General features: G+C 47.7%; 1 protein-coding gene across 1 annotated transcript in view; it reads left to right on the forward strand.

Moving 5' to 3' along the window:
• The window catches only part of LAMC1 (laminin subunit gamma 1), a 109,756-nt gene that overhangs the window by 57,864 nt on the left and 25,172 nt on the right, over positions 1 to 26,720 (forward strand). Inside the window, exons 2-13 of the mRNA XM_037145668.2 lie at positions 8,382 to 8,686; positions 13,230 to 13,360; positions 15,359 to 15,525; positions 18,340 to 18,528; positions 19,344 to 19,461; positions 19,848 to 19,946; positions 20,044 to 20,180; positions 20,761 to 20,883; positions 20,983 to 21,172; positions 21,485 to 21,597; positions 24,846 to 25,067; positions 25,187 to 25,375. Coding sequence (XP_037001563.2) covers positions 8,382 to 8,686; positions 13,230 to 13,360; positions 15,359 to 15,525; positions 18,340 to 18,528; positions 19,344 to 19,461; positions 19,848 to 19,946; positions 20,044 to 20,180; positions 20,761 to 20,883; positions 20,983 to 21,172; positions 21,485 to 21,597; positions 24,846 to 25,067; positions 25,187 to 25,375 — 1,983 coding nt within the window. The remainder of the gene's footprint in view (positions 1 to 8,381; positions 8,687 to 13,229; positions 13,361 to 15,358; positions 15,526 to 18,339; positions 18,529 to 19,343; positions 19,462 to 19,847; positions 19,947 to 20,043; positions 20,181 to 20,760; positions 20,884 to 20,982; positions 21,173 to 21,484; positions 21,598 to 24,845; positions 25,068 to 25,186; positions 25,376 to 26,720) is intronic.

Raw genomic sequence — 26,720 nt, forward strand, 5'->3', positions numbered from 1 at the left:
TCTTCCAGATGTGTTTCACTTCTTCCTGGTTTTTCTCAGATGTCCTTGTCTACCCCAGGCCATCCCTGGGGACACTGTATTGAATGGCATTCCTGCCCCTTGGTTTCCATCCCCACTTTGCTCTTCACCAGGTCATTTCTCATGTGACACAAAATTTTTGGTTTTGATTTTGCTTTCTATCCATCCCTTCCCCTCCTCCATTCCCCCTGTACCCTAAGCCCTACGACGTTGGGACCTTGCTTGTGTGATTCTCTACTGTAGCCCCGGTGCCTAGAACAGTGCCATAGTAGGTGTTCAATAAATATTTGTTGAATGAATGAAAAAAATTGGACTCGGAACTATCAAGACTAGTTATGGCTGTTAACCTTGCTTGACTTAATGGGTGGCTGTGGTAAGAAATTAAGCAGTTGTGAAAGCTGAGAAAGACATTTTGGTATTTAAGATATTTTATGGTATTTGTAGTGAGAAGATCTAGGGAAGTAAGGGGCCAGGTCTATTAGGAATGAAAGAAACTGGAGAGTAAAAGGCATCCTAAGCAAAGTGAAGACTAGTCTAAATAGCATGTCATGGCGAACTTTGGCTTAAATGTACTTAACACATAAATAAAAGCACACTATCGTTCAGCTCTCTGGGACTGTGCGTGTGTGTGGATGGGAAGGTTTTTTAGAATTCACCTTAATCTGTTATTGCACCATTATATATAAGAATGTCTTTTTTCCCAGTAAGATTTTCTCACTATTTTACGTTGTCTACTTTTCTACGGTGGATGAAGATCCACACACAGCCAGTTCTCGATCGTATATGGATGTTGCAAAAGACATAGCTTCCCATAAAATTGTAGTGTCTCTTCTTACAGCCAAACAGTTTTCCATTTTTTAAAGTATGTGTTATAATTTTGCAGCTTATATTCGATTGCCTCTTTCTTTCTATAGTGTATTGCCTTGGAGTTGTAATTGACTTCTTTGCTTCATTCAGGGGACTCCACTGTACCCCGCCTGTCAGTCAGTTCCCTGTTCTGCAGAGCGGGTTTCGTGCCTCAGCTCGGCCGAGTGGGGGTGCTGGCTTCATTCCTTTCACTCCGCTCACGGACCTCAGGCAGGCTCGTGACCCACTGGCCCGAATCAGGGCTGCTAGTGAGTCTTGGACACATGAGGTCTGGGCTGAGAAGGTGTGTGCCCTGTCCTGAGCGTGGCATTTCATTTGGAAATCTTGTCTCTTCTGGTGAAGGATTCAGGTAAAATGACAGAGGTCTACAAATGAGGATAAACTTATTGTATGTTTTGATAGTGGACAGTATCTGTAGCCTCCAACAGTAATATCCACCTATTTGAAATCACTCTGCGGGAGTGTTCGATGTTCTGGCATGTAGTTAAGAATTCACTCTGTTCCATGAGCTGTCTGATGATCTTATATTGAAGTAGTGTGTTAACCCAAATCAATTTTGACCCTTCGGTTTGCTGAAGAGTAGGTGGCATTTCTGGATGCTGCATGTGGGCGATAAAAGCAGAGAGATTTTATGTTTTGAGATTTGTATCACGCTGCCCTGGGCTACCGCCATGTCCTTCCCCAGCGATAGCACCAACTGGGAGTTTTGAGAAATGAGGGTCGAACTGTCTTCTTGGGCTTAACTTTAAATTTGGTGCTTTACGGAAACATCCAGTTTCCCTAAGAGGTTATGGGTTTGTCCTCCCGACATCATGCCAATGTACTGCCCTTACATCCTTTGTCATTGCCATGCTGTTATCTTCATAGTCTGTGGTTTAAACAGCATTCCAATGGTTCTCTTCACCGTGCTTTCTCTACCTGCTCTGTTATAGCTCAGGGGGCGGCTTGGGATTGAAATGCTCCATTTGCCAACACTGGAGCATCTTAGCGTGTCTTTCTGTCACAACAGTGACAGGTGTGACAGGAAGTGCTTACTGTATGTGTTCAGGAAGTGCGAGCCATTGAATCCTTTTGTTTATTCATTGTGGGTGCTTTCTCAAATTGTAAATTCCATTGTATTTGTTTTAAAAAAATTCATTTAAAAATGACTATTTTGTACCAAACTATAAAGGCTACTTATCCTCATTCGTAAGTTGTGCCGATTTAGACATATTTCCTATGGGATTGTGCCCTCGTACTGTTGGCATTTCACTGATTGGGAGAGAGGCCATGATAAAGGGGATGGACAAGGGAAGGGACCGGGAGACGAACTTTTCAAAAACAAGCGATTTTGAAGATGAGTTTTAGGCAGCAGTCACCAGCCTTTTAACAGGCAACTAGGACTGAGTTTTCCGGCCGTTGGGATGACCCCCTGTGTCCAGATTGCTGCGTGCGCTTGGCCGTTCCCTCCCTGCCCGCCCATCTGTGTCTACTTAAGGATCCCACACTCCGCATGAACTTGGCCCTTGGTCATCTTCATTGGCGAGGCTGTGTTTGGACGATCTGCCTGCCGGGGTGAAGCGACAACAGCTGGAACACAGCTGTGCACGTCGTCCTGGGAACTCTTCCTCAGCCAGCAGCTACGCTCAGAGTGGAAAACGGTTCCGAGTGGTTGCTGTGGGTGACTACTGTGTGTGTTAGTTGTTTGGAGGATCCCATTCCGCAGGCTAGACATCTGTCGTCTCCAGTGGACTCTGCGTACTACGACCTTATTAAGGTTGTTATATTCCGAAGATCACATCTGACTGCAAGGAAAACGGTCATCTTTCGATTCTAGGGAGTTTGCCCTTAGGAGCGACAGGGATTCAGCGACGCCTCGTTTCAGACTTCAGAATGAAATCACTTTCTTTGTCTAATTCAGGCCCCTGAAGGGCATTTTGAAGTTTTGTGAAATTCTGGATGGCCACTGTCGTTCATTACTTCATTGTGAAGAGGGCGATTTTACAAGAAACTCATGGAATTCTCCTGAGCTACACACAACAGAGAACCATTTATGTTCCCCAGAAGTCAGTCCTTGAATGCAGTTCTAAGACAGGAAGGGTTTCTTCCCGACTCAGCAATTAGAAATACTTCACCACGTGGGAGGCTTAAGCGGAATTCTTTGGCTTGGCCCCGTGTGAACAAAGGCTGATTCTCGTTGTTCTGGCGGCCCCTTCCCCTTCTCTCATTCCCTCACCAGCATGAATTCAGAGCAGGAAGTATTAGTTAATTTTGTGTGCTTCCTTCTAAACATCTGCACTTGAGGCTTTTTGTTTATGGGAGGAATGTGGCGGGGGTGGGGGAAGGCAGTAGAACGTTCGGAAGCTAAACATTTTCTTGAGGGTGTGGGTGTCCGGGGTCAGTCTCCATGCACGTGGGTGCGAGGGGAGGGGGTACAAGAGGTCCTGGCTGTGCCGTTGCTGGAATTCCTTCCAGACGCGCACTTACTGATTTTCTTCACTGTTTGCGTGGCCTCTCTACCTGTCTGCTGTGACACATCTCAGTGTGAAGGTAGTAAGGTGGCTGCCAGTGACGGGGTATCAGGAGACCGGGCCCTGTTTCCTACCCATCTGCCATTTAACGAGGTCTTCGTGCTTTGTCCGCTGTGAAATGAGGACGGACAAGGAGCCAGGAAGGGCAGTGTGGCAAGAGAGCACAGCTGGATCTGTTGAATGGGGTAAAAAGCAGCCCCTAGCTTTCCAGTTCTTTGTTATCTGTGGTCGCAGGTAATTCTGGGTAGCACAGAGAACTAAGCCTTGACTCTTCTGCCTTATTTTCTCTATTTGCTTCCATATTTATTCAGAATCGGTTCCAAATTTCCTGAAGTAACTTTAGTCCCCTTATTTTGTCCCTCCGTGGTACCCGTAAAGGGGGTACCACGTGCAGCTATAGGTAATCACGCCCGCACAAAGGTGTCCATGTGAAGTCATAACCTCCCTCCCTCTTCTGTGGTCTTGTCTGCCCAGCAAGCCTTCTTCGTCTCTAGTCGGCTTTCTTTGCGAGTCTGTCCAGTGGCTTCTAGGAACTTTCTACACTCTCTTCAAATATCCCCTGCCAAACATGCCCCAGCCCCTGAGCAGACGCCCTTGATTTTCAATGCCTGGAAATAAAAGATCATCGGTTAGGATCCTTTCAACTCCCATCCCGTAAAACCCGCAAGGTTGCTTGCGTTGGCACCCGGGTGGGAAACAAGGGCGAGAGTTCCCTCCTGCCTGCAGGCGGTCTGGTCTGTGCAGGGCACTCAGGCCTGCTCCTGCGTCCCTGCCCCGACTCAGTCCGTCTTCCCCTCTCTGCAGACTCAGTACAGCAGCAGGCAATGCAGTCTCTTATCTCCCATCTGAACGTCCCTGAAAGAAAGAGAAACATCTTCTCTTGAGCCTACACCTCTGTCAGCTGTCATCCTGTCCTTGTTCTCCTTCCCCTTCCCTTTAGCCGGATGTCATCGCAGGTTGACCACACTCACTGTGTCCCTTTTCCCCCTATTTTCTACCGTTCATGCTCCATGTCACCCATCTTGTCCCTGCCCATGGGACCCCTTCCACCAAGTGCAGCAGTGACCTTTGAGGCCTGAAGACAGTGGACGCTTCTCAGTCACCTTGCTTGACTCTCTGAGCAGATGGTGGCCCATTATGTCCTTAAAAGTGTCCTCTTGGCGTCTGTGACATTTACACTCTTTCACTTGTCCTTCTCCCTCTAGTTTCACAGTTTCCTCTGTGTCTCGCCTTCCACCTGTGCTTCACATGGTGATGCTCCTCTGTGTAACCTCGAAAGTCTTCTCGCTTAACACACTGGCCTCCGTGGTCTCGACCAGCCCGAGTCTTCATTATCTGTCTACGTACGAATGAATTCCACACCTATTCATGTAACTCAGACATCTCTCTTGAACCTCCAGACCACGCACATCCAACTCCCTGCTAGATGTCTCCTCTTGTCTGGGGGACCCGCAGACCCCTCAAAACCAGTGTGTCCAAAATTGAACTCATCCCCCCATGCTGCCCTCCGCCCCTGCCTCCAGTCCTGCTTCACCTCCTCTGTTCTCTGTTTCAGTGGGCGTTACTGCTTTTCACCGAGTTGGTTTTAAATTAGAAAACTAAGTGCTATTTTTAATCCTCCCACCTTATGCAATGAGTAAAAGAAGATTTGACCGTGCCACAGAATGTCAACAGGGTCAAAGCAGAGGAGGCTTTCAGAAGGGCGCCAGCTCCCCGTCACCCCCCATCAGTTGCCAAGTTGCTGTTGATGTCTGCTGCTTACATCTCACTCACATCCATTCCCGCCGTCCCTACTCCTAGTTCAATCAGTGTCATCTCTCCAGGATCACTGCCACCTCTTAGTGACTGTTCCCCCGACCCTTAGTCCTGTCCCCTCCATCCTAGGCCCCACACAGTGGCCAGAGTGATCTTTCTAAAAGTCAAACCAGGTCATGTATTTCCTGACACAAATCCCCCAGTGGCTTGCCATTGTCCGTAAACCGAAGCTGCTCTTTAGCACGGGTTCTGGCCTGGCCTGTTCTTCCTGCTTAGCTCACCTCCAGCTGCTCCCTCCAGTTCTGGCCATACTCCCCCACTGCGATTCCTGCGGTGACCACTCCTCTGCCCTCTGGGTTTTCACACACGCCCTTGCGTCTGCCTGGACAATTGATCCCCGTTGGCTTAACTGGCTCCTCTGCATTCCTCGGGTCTTGGATTTAGATGTCATATCCTTTAAAAAAAAAAACAACAAAAAACCACTGCTTGACCTCACAAATCTGGATTGTGACTTTCCTCCATGCCCCCAAAACATGATGCACTGCCCCTGTCATAGCACCCATCACATGGAGTCACAGTGGTCTGGCCACCACTGGCCTGCTCGCGACTCAGCGGGCAGTGCACGTGGCTACCTCGTGGTGAGTGCACTGATTGCCACAGTGGCTTTTCCTCCTCCAACTGTGGCCACAGGTTGGGATGAGAAAGGCAGCTCTGAAGAAGAGGCTTGGGGAGGGAAGGCCAGCACCAGCAAGCTGGGCTGCATCCAAGTTCAGTGCTAGCCAAGTTGCTTCGCCAGAGGTGCCAGCAGTGAGAGTGACCACTGCTGTCCATTTCTTTCAGGGTGTGGCTTTGTGCTGCAGCTGTTGGTCTGGAACCCAGGACACCTTGTTGCATTTTACCTTCTCTCCTTTGACCCAAGTTCCTGCAGGTTGGGTTGCTAAACAGATGTCAGAAATGCAGACAGAGGAAGTAGAAAAGTGAGAACGATCTGTAATCTAGAGATGGGTGAACGCGCCCTTGGACGTCCCAAGCCACCTGCTCCTGAGAAATGCTGAGTTGTTTTGCCATTTTAGAATGTCTTAGATAAGTCTCTGGAATGTCCTAGGTACTGTATTATAACCTCGCTCTCATTCAAAGGTGACTTGACATTTTTTGCATAGTAAAGAGACAGGTTAAATTTGCGTTCTTTTAACAGGAGTGTTGTAAACTGTGTTTCCATGGCCTGTGTCCGGGCGAAATGTTGTACCTCCTCCCAGGTAGAAGATCGAGGCTGGACTAACGCCCTCTGACACTGTACCTGACAGTCCCTGGAACGGCCAGGCCCTGTGGGTGCACATGTCCAGGATCCTAGGTCAGGGGTTTTCTTCTAAACTCTATTGTGTTAATGCCTTGTATCTGTGTAGAGTTTTACAATTAACCAAATACATACAAGGTCTTTGTCTGACCTCATAACTACTCTTTGAAGCAGGTGGCTCAGGGAATAGCGTCCTCATTTTTACAGAGGGGAACAGGGAAGCAGAAACCACACAGCTGGTCAAACCACACAGCTGGTCACTGAGTGGGGGCAGGACCCGAACTTGGGTCTCACAGTACCCAGTGCTGTGTTCTTCCCACCACGCCGCATGCCTTTGTGTGTTTCATGTATGTGAGGGACAGGTAATTAAGGCTCTCTTTTAGGATCAGGACCAGTTGACAAACAGTCAGATATGGCTCATCGCAGCAGTTTTATTGTAAGTAGTTGGATCGAAGAACAGATCCTAGACACCCAGCTTGCACGGACTTCCTGCTCTTACCCGGTGCCTCCTCTTCCCCCTCCACCTCCTTGCCCCCCCTGAACTCACCCACTAAGTCTCAGATCCGTACTGGGACAGCAGCAGGCCTTCCCCGCATGGAGGCAGAGGTGCCGTCTCGCATTGAGGAGCGCAGGAGGGAAGACGGACTCTGATAGGCAGCTGGAGAGAGAGCTGAGCAGTTTCCAGGCTGTCCGTGAGCGTCACCCCCCCCCCCCCCCCCGGGAATGAGTGGGTACAAGGAAGTGAGAGACGGGCAGGAGTCCGTCCTTAGCACTTCAGGGTGCAGGAGCTCCTCTCCTGGGGGCTGCGTAGGGGAGGATTCGGGTGGGTCTTCTCTTGCAGTTAATTCACTCGGACAGTACAAGGACCCTTGATGTCTAACACATCCTGTCCCTGAAAGTGTGTAGCAGGGGACTGAGCGTGTCGTCATTGTGCCCAACAAATACTTGTTGGCCAAATTGTGAGCTTCACTCTAGCACAGAGGTAGCAGAGTACAGACAATGTCTGAGGTAGAAAGACCCAGCGTATGGATGAATGGTGATGGAAACTAGTTGCACATGACCTCTTTTACCCACCTGAAGGCACGCTGGCTGGCTGGCTGGCAGGCAGCCACAGCGCCCTGGCTGTCAGACCTTGCTCTGGCAGCCGCCGCGAGCTGCTGACCTGGTGCCGGGTGACTCTTCTCCCCGAGGGTTGGCAGGCCCCTGACTCCTCCCTTTGTCGCCCTTCGCGATCGGAGCTCACCGCTCACGTATCGTCTTTTGAACATGTTGAAACACAGCTTCTGGAAGCCACTGTTCCCCGTTTTTCTTTCTGTTTCCCTGTCTTTGTTCAGCCACTGGGAGAACCTTTTCCATCTTTTCTGCTCTGCTCCTCACCCCATGTCTCAGTCACTGTCCTTCTCCCTGTCCCAGATTTCTCTTTCTCAGCCTGGTAGAACCGTAGCATCATAGTGGTCATGATATTCTTCCTGCATCAAGAAGCAGTGTTGCAGTTAATAAGGAATACGTTTTAAAATTTTTTGAAAGTACCCAGAATACCCATTTAGAAAGTCAAAAAACGTTTTCTATCTTTTAATAAGCTTTTGCTGAGGCACCAACATTAAGAATAAATGTGCTTTTTTAAATTCAGTTTTATTTTTAATCGTGTAAATACAGTATTAATATATGCAACAGTTTTCATGGCAAACAACCTACGTCAAAAGTAGGCTTTTATTGGCTAACTTAGAACTGAACTCATCATTTCTGTGCACGCCTCCAGGTGTAGAATAGCCGATGGGGCACAGCCAGTGTGTCGTGTGTTCTGGAACCTTCTTAGCCTAATGTGCACGGGGTGGTTTGTACACTCTTTCTCTGTCGAGAACCAAACCACACTAGGAAGAGAAGGAATTTCTTGGCTTCACACCTGACGTGAGAACTTTGATGTGCTTGTCCCACAGGAAAAGCTTTTGATATCACGTATGTGCGCCTCAAGTTCCACACCAGCCGGCCGGAGAGCTTCGCCATCTACAAGCGCACGCGGGGGGACGGGCCCTGGACCCCCTACCAGTACTACAGTGGCTCCTGCCAGAACACCTACTTCAAGGCCAACCGCGGCTTCATCAGGACGGGGGAGGACGAGCAGCAGGCCTTGTGCACAGACGAGTTCAGCGACATTTCGCCTCTCACCGGGGGCAACGTGGCCTTCTCCACCCTGGAAGGGAGACCCAGCGCCTACAACTTTGACAACAGCCCCGTGCTGCAGGTAGGCGTCCAGAGGTTGGCTTTGGAGCCGGCTGGCTCTTCAGGTACGGGAAGAGGAAGACTGTGATAATGGGGACCTTGTGGTCCCACCTCTAAGGTCGGGGGTACAGGTGGAGTCTACCCCAGCAAGACAGATGGCTGGACTCTATTTTGCCTTCCCGTGCACCCTCACTACTCGAAGGAAAGCAGTTTTGTTCCCGTTCCGAAGTTCGTGTCTGTTCTTATCTTCTCATCCACTTGCAGATATGTCCTGGGCTATATATACACTTTAAAAAGTTGGACAGTTTTAACTTTTTTGTGTTTGTACTTAAAGTGGAAACAGTTTGCTTCTGACCTTCTGAAAAGGGTATTTGAACGAATCTACCCAGTTTTTTTGCATCCTTTCTTATCTCTTCTTTGATTGGACAAAATAAAAAAGCTTTGGGTTGGCCCAAAAGTCATATGGGTTTTTTCCATAAAATAAAAGACACATATTTCATTTTCACCAATAACTTTAGTGTTTTGGATATTTTGAGTATGTTAGCTCTCTCCCCACAGTATAATATTGATTGTTCTCAATTAATGTCTCGATTTGATCGCTGTCAACCTCAGCTGGTCTACCCGTCTGTGGAGAGCATTGTCCAGTGAGAAATCTCCAGCAAACCACTTCTGACATGTTTGATCAGTCACAGCATCTTCTCCATACACTGTACAAATCTTTTTTTTTTTTTTTGCATTTCAGTTACATTTTTCTCTTTCTTAAAATAATAAGCATAATATGCCAAAAACGTTGCGTATATTCTTCCCTCTTCACTATTAAAATGGCTGTACAAAAATTCGCCAGTCTTGGAAGTTCTTTTTAAATGCATGCTGATATGACAGCTGTCACAATGCAGTCTAACAGAATTGTTTCGAACAAAGTTAAAGACAGCTAAGGGCTACTAGAGCGTCTCCATTTTATAGAAATAACCAAATGAACTTTTTGGCCACCCCCATATTTTATTAGCAAGAGGGAACAATGGAAACAGGACAGTTAAGAATGCCACCCCCTTTATTATTGTGCAAGGGAATTCTGACCAGGTTTTTCTGGCACTGTCATCAATCACGAAAACTCATCTCCTGAAGGCACTGGAGTTTGTGACAAGATAAAAATTTGGGTACCCCGGTCTAGTGCTCAAGCCTTATCATAGAAACTGTTCCCTATTTAGCAATATGAGGAGTCTTTCTGTATTGCTTAGATTTCTGTTAATTTTTTTATATCATGGAGAGACTGGTGAGCCTCACACTGTACTCAGTACATTAAGCCAGAATTGGAGACACTTCTGTCATGTGGCGTAAAGTAACCCCCAAACGGGGGCGTCCTGTATTCATCGACTGAAACAAGAAATACTGGATGTGGGTTTGCAAACGCCATGTGCATTTTATGAAAAGCTGTTGTGATTTCGCAGTAGGGAATGCCCCACTTGGGGGAGGGGCTTCACGCTTTTGTCTCTTCTCATTCTTTCTCTCTGGGACTTAGGATGTTCAAGACTCTTTTTCTGGTTTGGTTGTATTGTCTTGGACGGTGGCCAGAGATGAGCATATATTTCTCTGTGAGTCCCGTTCTTCTCTCCCATTGTATTTCTGTAAGCTGCTGTCTGGGAGATTATAAATCTTGATTCTGGTGAGCTCTGAGGTTACAGTGAGCAATGAATACGTTTGCAGTGGTCTTTCAGGAAAGTGTTCCTTGTGTCGGCAATAAGAGGCGTTCAAAGTAAAGGGTAGGAAGAAGAGCCGACTTTGGTAGGTGCAAGATCAGGGGTCTGCGTGCCTGGGAGAGAAGGGATCTGCACAGACTCTTTAAGTTGGTCCCGCAAACATTGGCTTCGCTTCTTCCCGCACAGACTACTGTTTTACTCCCCTGGAGAGGCAGCCGCATAGGCAGTGGGAAAAAGCGGTGGCGTTACTCTGTGACTGGTTTGCCGGCAGCTCTGCTAACTCTGTGCCTTGTTGGCCTGTCTCGAAGCTGTTTCCCCAGCGCTGGGGATTCTGGTGTTTGCTGCTCTTGTTCCACAGGAGCTCACGAGGCTCACTCAACGCAGCAAAAGTGCTGTGCACACCTGCCGCGGGTTTGTTCGGTGGGTGGTGTTAGGCAGAAACGTTAATTGCGTGGCTCTGGATGGCAGAGCTCTGGCTCCGAGATCCAGTTGCCAGTGGGGTTGAGCCGATTTGCCTTTCAGCTGATCTGACAGTGAGGAGAGAGAAGCCAAGTGTCCTTCCCTCCTCTGTCCCTGTGCTGCCCGCTGGAAGCTGTGGTCTTCTGTCTGGGAGAGGAGACCCCTCCTCGTTTCACTCTGTATGAGTATTACTGAGCATGCACTGATTTAGAATGGTACTGTGATCAGCAGTTACTACAGCACTTAACCGTAATGTGCCACAATGCTACAAGCAGTGTTCTAAGCCCCTTAGATATATTAGGGTTCTTTTAAAGAATTTATTTATTTTTAGAGAGAGTGGAAGGGAGGGAGAAAGGGAGGGAAACATCGATAGGTTGCTTCTCGAATGTACCCCAACTGGGGACCGAACCCACAATCTAGGCATGTACCTGGATCAGGAATCAAACTGATGAACTTTCGCTTTGCAGGATGAAGCCCACCCCACTGAACCACACCAGTCCAGGCAATGTATTAGATAAATTAACTCAATTAACTCTCACGACAACTCTGTAAGGTGGACGCTTTTATTATCTCCATTTCACAGATGAGCAATCAGAGAACCCAGAAAGGATAAAATCACCTGCCCCAAACCAAACAGCTGTAAGTGGCCAAACTGGGGTTCAGAACTAGAAAGTCTGCTCTCTGGAAGGACCCCACTGTGAAGGAACAGACAGACAGCTTAGACTCAGCCCTGAGAAGCTGTCACTCGGGAGCGCTGCGATAAAGGGGGAGGCTGTAGGAGGCACAGTAAGCGTGAAATGCAGAGACAGGTTTCGCTATTTACATCACAGACGCAAAGGTTCCCAACCTTGTGGCCACGAGTGGGAGTTGTTATTGGAGTTCCAAGTTTGGGTGGACTCATCATCTCTTCTCCTCTAATTCTACTTGGAGGCCTCGTGGGGAAGAGCCTTTCTGAGCGCCCTGTGTTGCCCTGTCTGCCAGGTGTTTGGCGCGGTTTGAGCGCTGGCTCCTAGTCGGGTGTGCCTCCCGTTGCACGGGAGCCTTCCCGGAGCACAGACGCCCCGGCTCTGCACTAGCTGGATACGCCTGCAGAGGGGATTCCCAGATGGGTTCCCAGGAGGGGCCGGAAGTGGAAGTGGTGTCTTTGGGTGGGTGTACGTCACCCACTACTCCAAACGGAAGCCTTTTAAACAGCCACAAGCTGTTATTCCTTGCTCATTCTGTGCAGCCCTGGGCTTGCTCCTGGCAGGTGAGCTCGGAGCTGGGTTTCTCAATCCCTGTCCCTTACATCCTCTAGGAGGCCCGACGAGGCTTCTGCACGGGACGGTGGGATGATTCCAAGAGGACAGGTCCCAATATCAAGCCTCTGCTGGTGTCACATTTGCTAACGTCCCCTCAGCTAACGCAGATCACACGCCCAGGCCCGGCCTCCGCGTGGAACAGGGCTACGCAGGGTGTGGGCGCTGGCAATCACGATTGCTTGGCGTTGGTATCATAACAGCCTACCACAGATGTAAACATCTGACTAACATGTCCTCAGTGAAAGGGCATTTATTATAAGGGCTTCAATCTCCTAAAATCTTGGGAAAACTGTAGCCTCCCTCCTTACCCTTGGCCATCATGGTGCATCTACCACGTGGCTCAGTTGTGGTTTCTTCAGATTCGTTCATTTGCTCAGCAGATGTTATTTGAGCACCTCCTACGCCAGAGAAGCTGCAGTGAGCAGAACAAAAGCTTCCTGCTTGCGTGGGGCTTACAGTTTGCTGGTGATGGCAGCAGAAGCAGACGATAGAGATAAGTAGGGGAGGGAAATAGGGAGCAGTTCTAAATACGGTAGCCAGGGGAGGCCTCACGGAAAAGTGGCACTGCGGGGGAGATCCAGACAAGGCCAACCCTGATTGGTCTGGGCCACTGTGATGTCTCTTCCAGATCTGTCATAGTGGATCGGGTGTGGAGGGGGGGAGAGATGGTACCCAATGGGCAGGAGGAGACAATGACCAGCGTGTCTTGCACGAGTGTGGCATCACGTGGGCTGTGTGCTCCCATCTCTTACTGGGTCTGGGGTGCGGATACAGGCTGGGGAGAAGGGCACGTGTATCGAGGGCCTGGTGCATGCCAGGCATTGAGAAGTATGTTTCATTTAAGCCTCACAACAGCCTGTGAAGAGACTGGTTTTATTCCTGCTTGGGGGACTCTGAGCAGTAAAGTAACAACAAAGATCAAAAAAAGGAAGAGTCAAGAAAGAAAAAATTGTTAAGAAATCAAAGGAACCCTTGAGGATTACAACAGATGCCATGCTGGAAGAGGGCATGAGTCAAACGCCACATGAACTATTTAGAAAACATTGTCGCGTTCATGCCTCTTATCTTCAGCCCCTGATTTTTCTGATTTGTGTTTGTTTCTTGACAGGAATGGGTAACAGCCACTGACATCAGAGTGACTCTCAATCGCCTGAACACCTTTGGAGATGAAGTGTTCAACGACCCCAAAGTTCTCAAGTCCTATTATTATGCAATCTCTGATTTCGCCGTAGGTGGTAGGTAAGTACGCTGTTAAGAACTTTGAAAGTGATTGGGGCTTTGGTTGAGAAGTGAATGCAGCAACTGTTTACAGTTATATTAATAATGTTGATAGAACTCATTATCATGGAAACAAAGTACATAATTAGGTACTCTAAAACCTTTCTCAAATCAACAGTGAATTCTCACTGACAATTTAAATACAAAGTTCTTTAATAGGCACTGTGAAGCTGTCAGGGAAGTGCAAGACTGACATGCACCTATCCGAGAAGAACTTGACCTTCCAGGATCCTACAAATGACTGGGCAGGCAGTGTATGAACATGGGAAAAATTAAACACTGGCCTAGTCCCATGTGTTAGATGACAAGAGGCCATATGCCTGAGGACACCACAGAACTGGCAGGCTAGAGGAGCAGGTGGACTGTCAGTTGGGTCTGGAGGGACAGGTGGGATTTGGGTGAGTGGGGAGGACATCTGGGTTGAGTACAGGAGGGTGGGCATGTTGTGGACAGAAGTTTAGAGTTGGGAGAGTGTAAACCTACTTGACTTAAGGAAAAGCTCTTACATGAACTTGTAGAGCTATGAACCAGAGAGGGAATTTGGTAGCCAGAGACCTCCCACAGCAGGAGAGAATCTTGGACTTGCATCCCCTGTATTAAACTATGAGGCCTCAGGGGTGGAAACATCATTTTTGTACGTGGCGTTCCTGGTGTGGATGGATGCTCAAAGTGGATGGAAGATGCTACCATGAGAAGTGATGTCGTTTTTTGCAGATGGGCTTGATATCAAAACAGTGGATTAGAAAGGTTACTGTGGGCATGTATGTAAGAGCAGAGTGTGCGTGATATTCTGGCTCCAATGCTGTGTGAGCGAGGAGGTGGGGGACATCAGGGTGGTAACCTTAGAATGGAGAGGGACATTTAGATGCATTGTGTTGTGAAGGAGGAATCACCAGGATGTAGTCAAAGGTGACCAACCGTAAGGGTTAGTGAGCAGGATAACGGTGTTTCTGTTACCAAAATAGATGAAGAAGATGAGCCGATTCGGGGAGGTCATGAGTTTGGTTGTAAACATGTGAAATTTAGACATAAACATCTAACTCTGTACAGCAGTTCAGGAGTGTGGAAGAGGCATGAGAGCTGGAGATGTCTATCTGTGACTCATCCCTGTCGTGCTGTCAACATTTCGGAAGTGTTTGGGTGTATTTTTAAGTGGTAGTTGGAGCTCTGGAACCAATTGCTGTCCTCAAGGAAGCAAGTGAGGGAAACTTCAGTGTGCCAGAGCACACGCTAGTGCACTCACCGGGCTTACTCATGGGGATGTCCACGAGACCTCCGTTGGTGGTTTCACCTGCAGCCAGGGGCTCCCTCAGGGGTCCTTACCCCAGACCACTCGTGGGGATAGCCGGCTGCCAGAGACCCATCTGGTAGCAGGGAATCCAGTGGTTCTTGGCTACCTTCAGATCAGAATACTTTAAAAATCATTATGGCAGATAATTGCTGACCTAATTATTTACCCGTTATGTGCCCACACAACGCTGGGCACATAAATTAAGCAAATTCTTGATCCTTGCAGTAACCTTATGAAATAAACATCATCATCGTCCATGTTTTACAGCTAAGTCGCAGGGCAGGGCTCGAAAACCAGGCTGCCTGGCTTCCGAATCCAGGTTCTTTTTAACCAGTACGCTTGGCTGCTTTTTGACACACACACACACTTGACCTCAGGAAGCGATTCTGCAGACGTCCTCAGATACTGTCAGGGCTCTCTTCTCATGCCTGGTTTATGCCCCGTCCCCTGTGAAGTAGACCTGCCTTTGTTGTTCCCTGTTTAATTTTTCCTCACACCCGAAAGCGCAGGCAGCCCTTACTTGATCTTGCTCAGTCCCTCGGTTTCCAGTTGCGAATCTCGAGCACTCGCTGAGGTTGTTGTGAGTTCCCTGTGTGCGTCCTTCTCCTGCATCCATTTCTAGGACTTTGGAGCAGTTTCCTATTTCTGAGCGTGTCTTCCCTCTGCAGGTGCAAATGTAACGGCCACGCCAGCGAGTGTGTGAAGAATGAGTTTGACAAGCTGGTGTGCAGTTGCAAGCATAACACGTACGGAGTGGACTGCGAGAAGTGCCTCCCTTTCTTCAACGACCGGCCGTGGAGGCGGGCGACCGCCGAGAGCGCCAGCGAGTGCCTGCGTGAGTGCCCGCGGCGTGGGCCCGCCCGGTTACCCTAAGAACTTCCAGAGGTGGAAGAGGGCACGGGTGACTTCCTCCTCTGTCCCCTTGAAAGGAAAACTCTGAAAGGCAGTGCTCTCCCCGTGATTTGAGGACATAGGGCAGTCAGCCGCATGCCAGAGGCACGTCATAGAGGAGGGCGGTTGGCCATAAACATGAACTGTGCTGGTCGCATACTTCCTTCCTGAACACACAGCAGGATGGGCGCTAATCTGCAAGGCCTGGCGCTTTGCTCAGGTCCAGATACTGGGCCACTGTAGCCTGCTCTCACGTAACGGTTTTTCTAGTTTTTTTCCTTGTTGCCTTTTAAAATATTCATCTTTTTATAATGCTCATTGACTCTAGAGCCAAGGTTGTTGATTCACATGTGTCCACCGCAGTGAGTTCTAGACCGAGACTACCCTTCAGAAGCTTATTTGTCAAAATTATTTTTCCTGAATCTCACTAAAGGGCACAATGGGGAGAATTTTTTTACTCCTCTCATGCAGAGATGGGTGGCTTTGGGAAGAAAAGTAGAAACTCGTGTTCCGAGGACAGGGTGAGCTGGAAAAGATAACACACTGTTTATTCCTTCAGTGTCTTTGTTTATTCCAAACAGATAGAGGAAGGAATCTCAGGAGAAAGAAACTACGAAAACATGTGATTTTGACTTGCCAAGGTCTTAAGAAATTTTAAAACAGCTGTTAATTTTTTTATGTCTGTAATATGATAAATATTCCTTATCATATTCTCTTGGGAATAAAGGGAATTAGAAAGAAGACACTCTGAACTGCTCTTAAGAAATTTTAAAACAGCTGTAATTTTTTATGTCTGTAATATGATAAATATTCCTTATCATATTCTCTTGGTAATAAAGGGAATTAGAAAGAAGACACTCTGAACTTGCAGGAATTGCTGGCAGAAACCTTGAGAAAGAATTGATATCTTGACTTACGATTATTTCCATTAGCTGCCCTGAGCAGATTTTCTTATTCATCTTTTCTTTCCTTTAACTAATCCCAGACTTGCAGATGGATTTTATAGCCTCCTCCAGCATTCCTAAGCAGTTGCTCGAGCCGCTTTAATTCTTTCACTGACCCTTAACATCCAGTATTGGAAGCTACATAGCAGAGGCTGGCAAAAGAAAGAAGGAAATACTCCTAAGATGTGCCATCTAAATAAATGTACACATGTGTTTGCAAAGCATTCTCTTTAACGATGCGGTCATATTTAGAGGCTGTCCAGGAACATTATGGAAACACCAAAGGCACTCTGTCCCCACTTACCACTAGCAAATGAGCTGACTATGCTAGCTGACAGACTGATGAGGAGCGGAGTCAGTTTGCTTTCCTCTCTGTCCCTTCGGCACTGTGACCCCTCAGAGAATGAAGTTTCTGGAGGTTGTGACGGGACTCCAGTATTTTCCAGGTTCTCAAGCTGCAGAAGAGAAAATGACAGCTGCCTTCTCTCCTACCAGCTGCCGCTGAGGGAGCCGCAGCTTGTGCTGTAGCTATGGGTTGGAACAATGGGGACCAGGAATGTTCTGGCTCATGGTCTCCAAGCACCAGACTCTTTCAGTGGGTGGGTGGTTGGGTGATGGTGGGATAATTTGGGGAGAATTGAGGGGAAAGAAGTAGCAACCAAAGAAGGGAAAGGAAGGTATAGAAGTTACTTAACAGCTCTAAGTTTATTGCCAATGATTCAAGTTTACACAAAATTTTAAGGGTAATACCATAAAAGAACTGATTGTGAATGATGGAAGAAAAGAAAAAGAAAATACGTGTATTCAGATATTTTAAAACAACAACTTCCTGATCTCTCAGAAATCAAGTAAAGCTTTACTTTTAGTGCTCAAGATACCACCTGTACTTTGGACAGAGTCAGTCATTCTGAGAATATCATCTGACTATAAATAGGATAAAGTGTTTCTGTGACTACAGATACTTGGTCTTCAAATATGGTTGTGCCCTGTAGGGGCACCGTTGGTTACATCACAGATGACGCAGTTGGCACTGTGGCTGGCTCCCCAGTGGATGGACAGACCTGCTGGGTCCCCGTTAATTCTGCTCACATCTGCACAGGCACTTGATTTTAATGCACGTGTCTCAGGTTAGCCCAGTCTGGACGTGCACATAATCTCTCATTTGAAAGTTAGTATCTTACCGTATTTGAATCATCTGTGGCCTGAAATGTTAAGGTGGATTGAAGCCTGCCTACACACTGGCACCTTGTTCTTGGAGTTGGGATAAGGATGAAGGATAAAGATTCAGAAAAACTGTGATTCGACTTGGCTTTTACTTGAGTACAAACAGTGGCTGGGAGATGCCTTGTATGGTAGTGCTGTCTTCGGTAAGGATGAGCATTTCCTAGCATGCTGATAACCTGGCTCTCTAAGGCTCATATTGACATATTGTTTTTCTTTTCTTTCTCTTTTTAATGAACAGCGCATCTGGTAGCCAACATAGAGAGACGGGGGGAAGGGAGGGAGAAAGAGAGGAAGACAAATACCAGTCGGTTGCTTCTCATAAATGCCCCAACAGGGAACTGAACCCACAGCCTTACCCATGTGCTCCCTGACCAGGCATTGAACCGGCAACCTTTTGCTTTGCGGGATGAGGCCTGACCAACCCAGCTACACCGGTCAGGGCTCTGGTGTTCTTCTTCTTCCAACACCACCCGTCACAGAGATGTGGGAAATTACGATTTGGGGTGTTTTGTTTTGTTTTGTTTTGTGTCTTGTAAAAACACTATTTGCATAGGGACACGAGTGTCAGTTAACTCATGTTTGCCCGACAGCCTGTAACTGCAATGGCCGAGCGCAGGAATGCTACTTTGACCCTGAACTCTACCGTTCCACCGGCCACGGTGGCCACTGCACCAACTGCCAGGATAACACCGACGGCCCCAACTGTGAGCGGTGCCGGGAGAATTTCTTCCGCCTTGGGAGCACGGAGGCCTGCGCCCCGTGCTACTGCAGTCCAGTGGGTAAGTGACGGGCAGGGTCTGCTTCGGCCTGACGGGGTGAAAGGTGGCAGGGGGTGGGGGAGCATCCCCTTCATTATCTCTGGATAATAGAGCGGCCTCCTAGGCAATTGCACAGGCTCAGTATGGAAGTGTGGACATTACCATGATATGTAAATGATTCAGGATCTGCCTGCACCCCCACCTCCACTCTCTTGAATCCCATTGTCGGACTTTCAGATGGTTTTCTGGTGTGTATAAAACTGGGGTTGGCCTGAGTAATGGTTTGGAAAGAATTAGCAGCCAGACCTTAGAGAACTATTTGAACTCGACTGTAAAATGTTAGCTGCTCCGTGAGTTCTTCCTTGTTAATGACTTTGTTTAGTCTGAAATCCTTAGTGTGCTGAACTTTTTTCATGTTATTGTATATTCATAGCTGTCACGTGCTCTTAGGCCATTCTGTTCCTTCAGGAGTTTGACCTTTGTATTTGGTGTTCGTGCTGGCACAGACTTCAATTCTGGGCATGACCCTCAAGGAGCTGTGCTTTCTCACGGGGAAGGAACAGGCTCTACATGTCTAGTTTACCACTGGGTGTGGGGTGACCTGTTAGTGTTTTCAGCCTTGACCAGTAGGGTGTGCGTCTGGAAAGGTGAAGTGGGGTGGCGTAAGGAGGTCTGATTTTGAGAGAATTCTGATTAAAAATGTGATCTTTGTTCTCAGTTACCATCTGGAGATCACATGTTGGTTTTCCGGCATTGTCTTTAGTTACCGATTGTCTTTCTTTGACATATTAATGTTGCTTCCCCATCCAGTGGCTGAGATGCCTTTTAAATTGCAGGTTCCCTCAGCACGCAGTGTGACAGCTACGGCCGATGCAGCTGTAAGCCAGGAGTGATGGGCGACAAGTGTGACCGCTGCCAGCCTGGATTCCATTCTCTCACTGAGGCAGGATGCAGGTGAGACTTTTTCAGAACCGAAACGAGGGGGCAGAATCTAAAGGTAGCCCCCTTCATAATAAAAGGTCCTGTGGCTTATCTGCAGCAATGTAAACATTTTCTCCCAAAATAATTGTCGGCCAGATTCAAGACTCCTGGCTATAATCATGATCCAGGGTTCTTTGTACAGACATGAAGCAGAGTTTGAATATGTAAATGTGATGGGCATCCTTGATTGAAACCGGGTCTAAATCCAAAAATGACACTAATACTCGTTTGGCTGGATTATGTTTTTCCTTTAAAAAGAAAAGTATTAACATGTAAAGCCAGAGGTTGACTGTAAGCGTGCCGTGTCTTCCCTCCTGTCCCTCCCTCTCACGTCGCCCCGTCCGTTTTCCATGCATCAGGCCGTGCGCGTGCGACCCTTCCGGCAGCACGGACGAGTGTAACATCGAAACAGGAAGGTGTGTGTGCAAAGACAACGTGGAAGGCTTCAACTGTGAGAGGTAGCTCGTTCTTTCTCGCCCTGGATTGTGTCTTCACTGTTACCCTGTTTCAGGGTACCAAAAAAATAACACCTGGTGGGACCTTAATCTTTTTCAGATGCAAACCTGGATTTTTTAACCTGGAATCATCAAATCCCAGGGGGTGCACACCCTGCTTTTGCTTCGGGCATTCTTCTGTCTGCACAAACGCCGTCGGCTACAGCGTCTACTCTATAAGCTCTACCTTTCAGATTGGTAACGTGGACCTTCCACCCCCTAGGAGTGTGTGACTAGACTTAGGCCATTAAAAAAAAAAATCGGTAACTCTCTGAGGATTTTTTGAGGGTGGCAACACTTCTCTAATGAACGTCATTTTTCTTATTTGGCTTTTTTGGTTTGTTTTTAATCATCCTGTGTAATTTTTTTTTTGTGGTTAGTCATTGTTTTTTAAGTTTTTAATGTTTCAATTACAGTTGGCAGACAATATCCTATTTGTTTTGGGTGTGTAGCACAGTGATTGGACCTTAATGAATCTGGTGCCTCTCTGTCACCACCCATGGTTATTACAGTGTTATTGACTGTATTTCCTGTGCTGCACTTTATGAAGACATACGTGTGGTTTTTTTTAATTTACCATAGTCAAATGTTACCTAAAGTAAAGCCAAAGGTAAATGGAAAGGTACAGCGTGTACAGGTGCTGTTGTGGGATTCGCGTATTCAGAAGCTTTCACTGATGCCCTTCTCTGCACTCTCTGTACTTCCGTGGCACTCAGAGGAGGTGAGTCCAGGGTCTTTCCCACGTAACGGTGCTTGCGTTCCCTTCCTCTGCTTGCAGACGAGGATGGGTGGCGTGCAGAGCAGAGGGACGGCTCCGAAGCGTCACTGGACTGGTCCTCCGAGAGGCAAGACATCGCCGTCATCTCAGACAGCTACTTTCCTAGGTACTTCATCGCCCCTGGTAAGTGAGGCTGGTGAATAGTCTTGCAGGGGAAGGGGGGGGGGCGTGCTCCTCCGGAGTCTCATCCTCACGTTCCTGCCCCATGTGTCTGCGTTCCAGCCAAGTTCTTGGGCAAGCAGGTGTTCAGTTACGGGCAGAACCTCTCCTTCTCCTTCCGGGTGGACAGACGAGACACGCGCCTCTCTGCAGAAGACTTGGTGCTCGAGGGGGCTGGCCTGAGAGTGTCCGTGCCCTTGATTGCGCAGGGCAACTCCTACCCAAGCGAGACCACTGTGAAATACGTCTTCCGGTAAGACCTCGTCACTGTACAGTCTGACTTGGCCAGAATTACAGAAGTGGTTTCTTTACCCGAGCTTATCAGGCCTCAAAGTGGATGCTGAAAAAAAACTTCAGGGTTCTGAGGGGGTCTTTGTAAAAGGGAGCCTTCCCCCTGTTCTCCTACACCCTTGCCGACTGCACTGTCAAACCAACAAGACTGGTGTCTGACTCACTCAAACTGTCGGAGTGTTGTGTTGTTGGTGGCCTAAATGAGTAAGAAGTGCTTTCTTGGACCCCAGATTTGTCCTTACAGAAGTGAATGTGGCCTCCCCTTTCTTTCCAGGCTCCATGAAGCAACAGATTACCCTTGGAGGCCTACTCTTACTGCCTTTGAATTTCAGAAGCTCCTTAACAACTTGACCTCTATCAAGATCCGTGGGACATATAGTGAAAGGAGTAAGTTACGATATGAGTGAGGAGAGCTGATTAACAAGATGATTGGGTAGAAGGAGTTGTATTAAGCAAAAGGGTATCTCTAAAGTCCTAATTCTATAACACCGATGCTAAAGAAGTGGTATAAACCACCGCATTGTACATGAATTATGTATAAAAAATGTACTTTTTTAACAACTCCTAAGAACCTGGAGAAAACTTGTTCAGATTAGGAAATACTATTGTTTTATCATGGATAAGCCTATTGTGGTTGATTATATGTAAATAGATTGTTCTATTTCAGAAATTAAATTCAGAAAATTTCTGAATATAATTTTACTGACTCACAGGTCTTCACCTTTATTTATTTTTATTTATTGCTCTGTAATCATCAGGCCTCTTAACCACCAGCTAAATTATGAAAAAGGGTAAGTTACTGAATGAACATTTACTATAATTTTAGATAAACAAAGCTGTTTTAAGTATGCTTTTACATTTTCTTCCTGTCAATTTTTTATTATAATGAAGCCCTTTCTGGGGAGAGGCAGACCTGGGGCGGTGGGGTCAGAGCGGCCTTGGGAGCGGCATCGGCAGCTGGGAGGTGTTGGTTTCTTTTTTAATTGAGGTGTGATGGACAGACACCACTATATGAGTTTCGGGTGTACAACATAATGACTTGATATTTGTATATATTGTGAAATAATGGCCACAATAAGTATAGGTAACCTCCATCACCGTACGTAGCTGCATAATTTTTCCCCTTGTGATAAGAACTTTCCTTCCCCTTGTGATGAGAACAGTTACTCTCAGCAACTTCCAAATAGGCGGTATTAACCGTAGTTGCCACATTGTGCTGCACATCCCCACGATTGATTTATTTTATACCTGGAAGTTTGTAAACCACCAATCTCTGTTCTCCATAGCTATGAGTTAAGTGTTTTTTTGCTTTATTTTTAAAGATTCCATGTATACGTGAGATCTTAGGGGTTCTGCTTGCTCTGTCTGACTTACTTCACTTAGCATCATGCCCGCAAGGCCTTGGACGTGCCGGTTTCTCAGATGCCTGCGTTGACTACCCAGATGAAAACGTCTTATAGGCACAGTAGTTAGAAATACGGATCTGAAGCTTAGGACTGGAGATCTAGAATTAAAAGATTGTCAATATATGGGCAGTAGTTTTTAAACTTGGAAACTTGGAAGAGAGAAGAGAACATGCAATTCTGGAAACAGTTATTTAAGGACCATGCCCTGAGCCACCAGAGAGAAAAAGAATTTTAAGGAGGAGAAACAATTAACAAGTTTAAGGAGATAACCCCACTGGGTTTTGGATTGGGTGACTAAGGAGCCGCTGGCTGGGGTGGGGATGGGGGTTGTTTGTTTAGGAAGTGTTGAAACTACAGTGCTTTGATAAGTGATTTGAAGGCCGAGAAGTAAGGACTGTTCTTTCAAGAAGTTTGGCTACAAGGGAAGGGAAAGAGATGGATTATTTAGGGACAAGATAGAAGGAGGAATACTTTTAGGATGGAGAGACTTAAGAATGTGTAGCATTGGAAGAATATTAGCCCATGGAAATGTCTCTCATGATCTAATTGTTGGGAAAACCCACAAACATATTAAAAGTTAACTAAGTTCAAGGCAGTAGTAGGAGAGATGTCCTTCAACCTCAGGTTATCAGGTTCTAAGAATATATAAGCAGCAAATGATACGTGATAACATAGGGAAGTACACTTGAACGATAGGCCGCCAGAGACAGGAGTGGGGTGGAAGTGAACGGGAAATGTCACGGAATAGGAGTGATCCAGGCCTGCCACCTACATGGTGCGCTCCTGCTGTGGGGTTGGAAGAACCATTGGTCTAAGGCAGCATAAGGCTGCTTCTATGTTTTATTTTTTCTGGAGATTGGAAAGTGTGGGGGTGACTTTTCGTGCAAGTCCCCCCGACCACCATGGATGAAAGTAAACACTACCAAGACATGATCTGCTTGGGGAGGAGAGGTGGCCAATCCCTGAAAAGGGAAGGGCCTCGAGCCCCTTCCTCCAGGGATTTTTATTGGGTTGTAATACACAGGAATACGGGCGGCAAGGAACAAACAGTAGATAACATTTCAAAGAAATCTGAGGGCTTAGTCTGAGTCAGTCAGTCAGGAAGGGAGTTTACAGAAACTTTAGGGTTCCTGCTTGGACCCTTATCATATGAATGAAAGCATTCTTAGCAGAGCAGGTTTCACAAGTTTTTTAGGAATTCTTTGTGATCCCAGATTTTTCCCTGGGATCCCCTCTAGCAAGGCAAGGAGCTGCATCTCTTTCCATCAGGTTTTCAGGCTTAAGTGGATTAGAGCCAGGAAGTGCTTCTCCCTGAGGACGCGGAGACTCGGGCTGTGTCACATAGCCAGGAGGCAAGGGTCCATTGCTCCCTCTTTGTTGCAGCCTTCCCCTCCCCAGTCCTTCCATGAAGGACTCCCAAGTGGCTTAGGTTTATTCTTGCTGTGAGGAGTCTTACCCATCATCAACACTGACCATGCTTTGGGGGCAGGGCGAGTAAGTTGAGGCAGCGTTTGCTACCAAAGACAAGCTTTTGTCTCTTGTGACTTGCATTCCTGAGGTCGCTCACTCATCCTTAGCCATGGGAGGTAGTTACAATTCCTGAAACCAGGCAGGGTGGTCCACAACAGGAAAGCACTGTGATACATGATGATTATAATTGCTTTGGAAGAACTGCATACTCTCTGAAGTAGCCCTGAGTATTAGAGCTCGTTTGCTTATTGTTGCTGTTCAGTGCAGGGCAAAAAAATATAATTGAGTGGTACTTGTTGACAGGTGCTTTGCCTGCTTTCTTATCCTTGAACTCTGTGATGAGTGTCTGCTTTTGTCACAAAAGAACAAAAACACTGCTTTGTGACTACAGACTGAAACTCTTCTTGTCCTCTGTGTTCTTGCTCTTACATCTCATCTCGCCCCAGATTATGGTCCAATTGATGCTTTTCATTGCTAATATTGGTGATTGGGAAAACTGTAAAATCCACCAATCCTGGGGGAATGTGTGTGTGTGTGTGAAAACCTAAGTTTGCTATACTGTCATTCATACATATCGCCAGCCACCACATGATTGCTCTGAAGGCTATTTTCCGCTTATCTTCTCCAATAAATGAATGTACTAGTGGTTGATTATCTCTGAAATTTGGGGTCTGGTTGCTCTTTAATGGTACTGACTTTTCGCGAGCCTTTGGAAAACAGAAGCAGTTTCAGGGATTCTCTTTCCCACACGACACACAGGTGCTGGATATTTGGATGATGTCACCCTGGCAAGTGCTCGCCCTGGACCTGGGGTCCCCGCAACCTGGGTGGAGACCTGCACCTGCCCCGTGGGGTACGGAGGGCAGTTTTGTGAGTCGTGCCTCCCGGGTTACCGAAGAGAAACTCCGAGTCTCGGGCCGTACAGTCCGTGTGTGCTTTGTACCTGCAACGGACACAGTGAGACCTGTGACCCCGAGATGGGTAAGTGATAAGTGGGGGCTTCTCCTTGGGGGCCGCTAGGCCTGAGTGCTCTGTAGCAGGTGGGGAGGCAATGCTCATTGTCCTATCGGCCTGTCATCTCACGCCCGCTCTCCACGTAGGTGTTTGTCACTGCAGAGACAATACAGCGGGCCCCCACTGTGAGAAGTGCAGTGATGGCTACTACGGAGACTCGACGGCGGGCACCTCCTCCGACTGCCAGCCCTGTCCGTGTCCTGGGGGCTCCAGCTGTGCCGTCGTCCCTAAGACTCAGGAGGTGGTGTGCACCAACTGCCCCACTGGCACCACTGGTGAGTCTGCCCCTCCCATCGGCTCGCAGGGTTCTGTCCTCCAAAGACATCTTGGGAGAACGGCTTTGGGGGCATCCAAATTTTTGTTTGTTTGTTTGTTTGGCTTAATCATTGCAATTTTCCTTGTAGGCCAAGTATTACAGAACACAGGTTTATTATAGATTTACCAAATGCATATCAGGTTCTTTTAATAGCTAACATATTTATGACCAGGTACTTCCCTGCTTCATGAGTCCTCACGACCCTGGGAGGTGGGTTCTGCTGCCCCCACTTTCCAGCTAAGAAAACTGAGGCACAGAGGTGGGCAGTTACGTGGCCAAGCCCACGTGCGGGCCAGTCGTGGGAGTAGCCAGCGTTTGAACCCAGGCACGACAGTCCCCAGGCCACCACAGTGCACTCTCCCTCACGGGGTGAGAGCTCAGACTTGGCTTGTACTTTTGTGGGGCTGTTATCCTGGGCGTCTCGATGTAAGGTGGTAATGAAAAAATGTGTTTACATTCTTTCTCAGAATAGTTTTTCCAGAGTATCAGAGCCCATCACGTGCAGTTGGGAAAATGCATTATTGTGTCTGTGTGTGTGTGTGTGTGTGTGTGTGTGTGTGTGTGTGTGTGTGTTAGGCCAGTGTTTCCATTCTCTGAGTTTCTTTCTTTTTGATAAGAACACAGAATTAGATCTTTCCCAGCTACTCAAGGAGCTGCCCCCCGGCCGCCCGGGGCTGGCCGACCCAGGAGACAGAGGTTCACTGGTGCAGTCTGACTTTTTCCATCGACTTCAGCTTTCACTCCCGGGGAGATTCTGGCTGGGCTTCTGATACAGCCCTTGACTACATCACAAACCTTTTGTTCCAGCGATGTTGCTACAGAGTGTAAAAATAAGTGAAAAAAACACAAAACACCAAGCTAGTAATCTCTATCTCTTGTGTTCCACCCAAACATTCTTTGTTCATTGGGCAGCATCCAAACACGCCATTGTCCTTCCACCGACCCCTCCCGAGCATGGGGCATTGCAACACAGAGACTGGGTCATTTGCTTAAGGCAGTTGCGAAAATAAGGAGAGGACATTAGTCTAGAATTTCATATTTCCGACTCTTTTTGGCCCTTTTTTCATTTTAAACAAGCCCGACAGTCTTGCACAGAGACTGCTCTGGCCCCGTCCCCACCCCTCCCACCCCCACCCCACCCCCGGCTCACATGCACAGCTCCACCCGTCCTGGGCTTCTTGTCCTCCCGCCACCGAGCCACTGACCGACGGCCAGCCTCTGTGGCCTGCCCTGTACCGTTCTCTTTCAGAGTGCCTTCCCCACTCTCTCCATCCACACCTCCCTTTCCTTGGCCAACTCCTGCT

Source organism: Artibeus jamaicensis, unplaced genomic scaffold, assembly GCF_021234435.1.
Source record: "Artibeus jamaicensis isolate MK-2021 breed Jamaican fruit bat unplaced genomic scaffold, CSHL_Jam_final contig_327, whole genome shotgun sequence".
Lineage (NCBI taxonomy): Eukaryota > Metazoa > Chordata > Mammalia > Chiroptera > Phyllostomidae > Artibeus > Artibeus jamaicensis.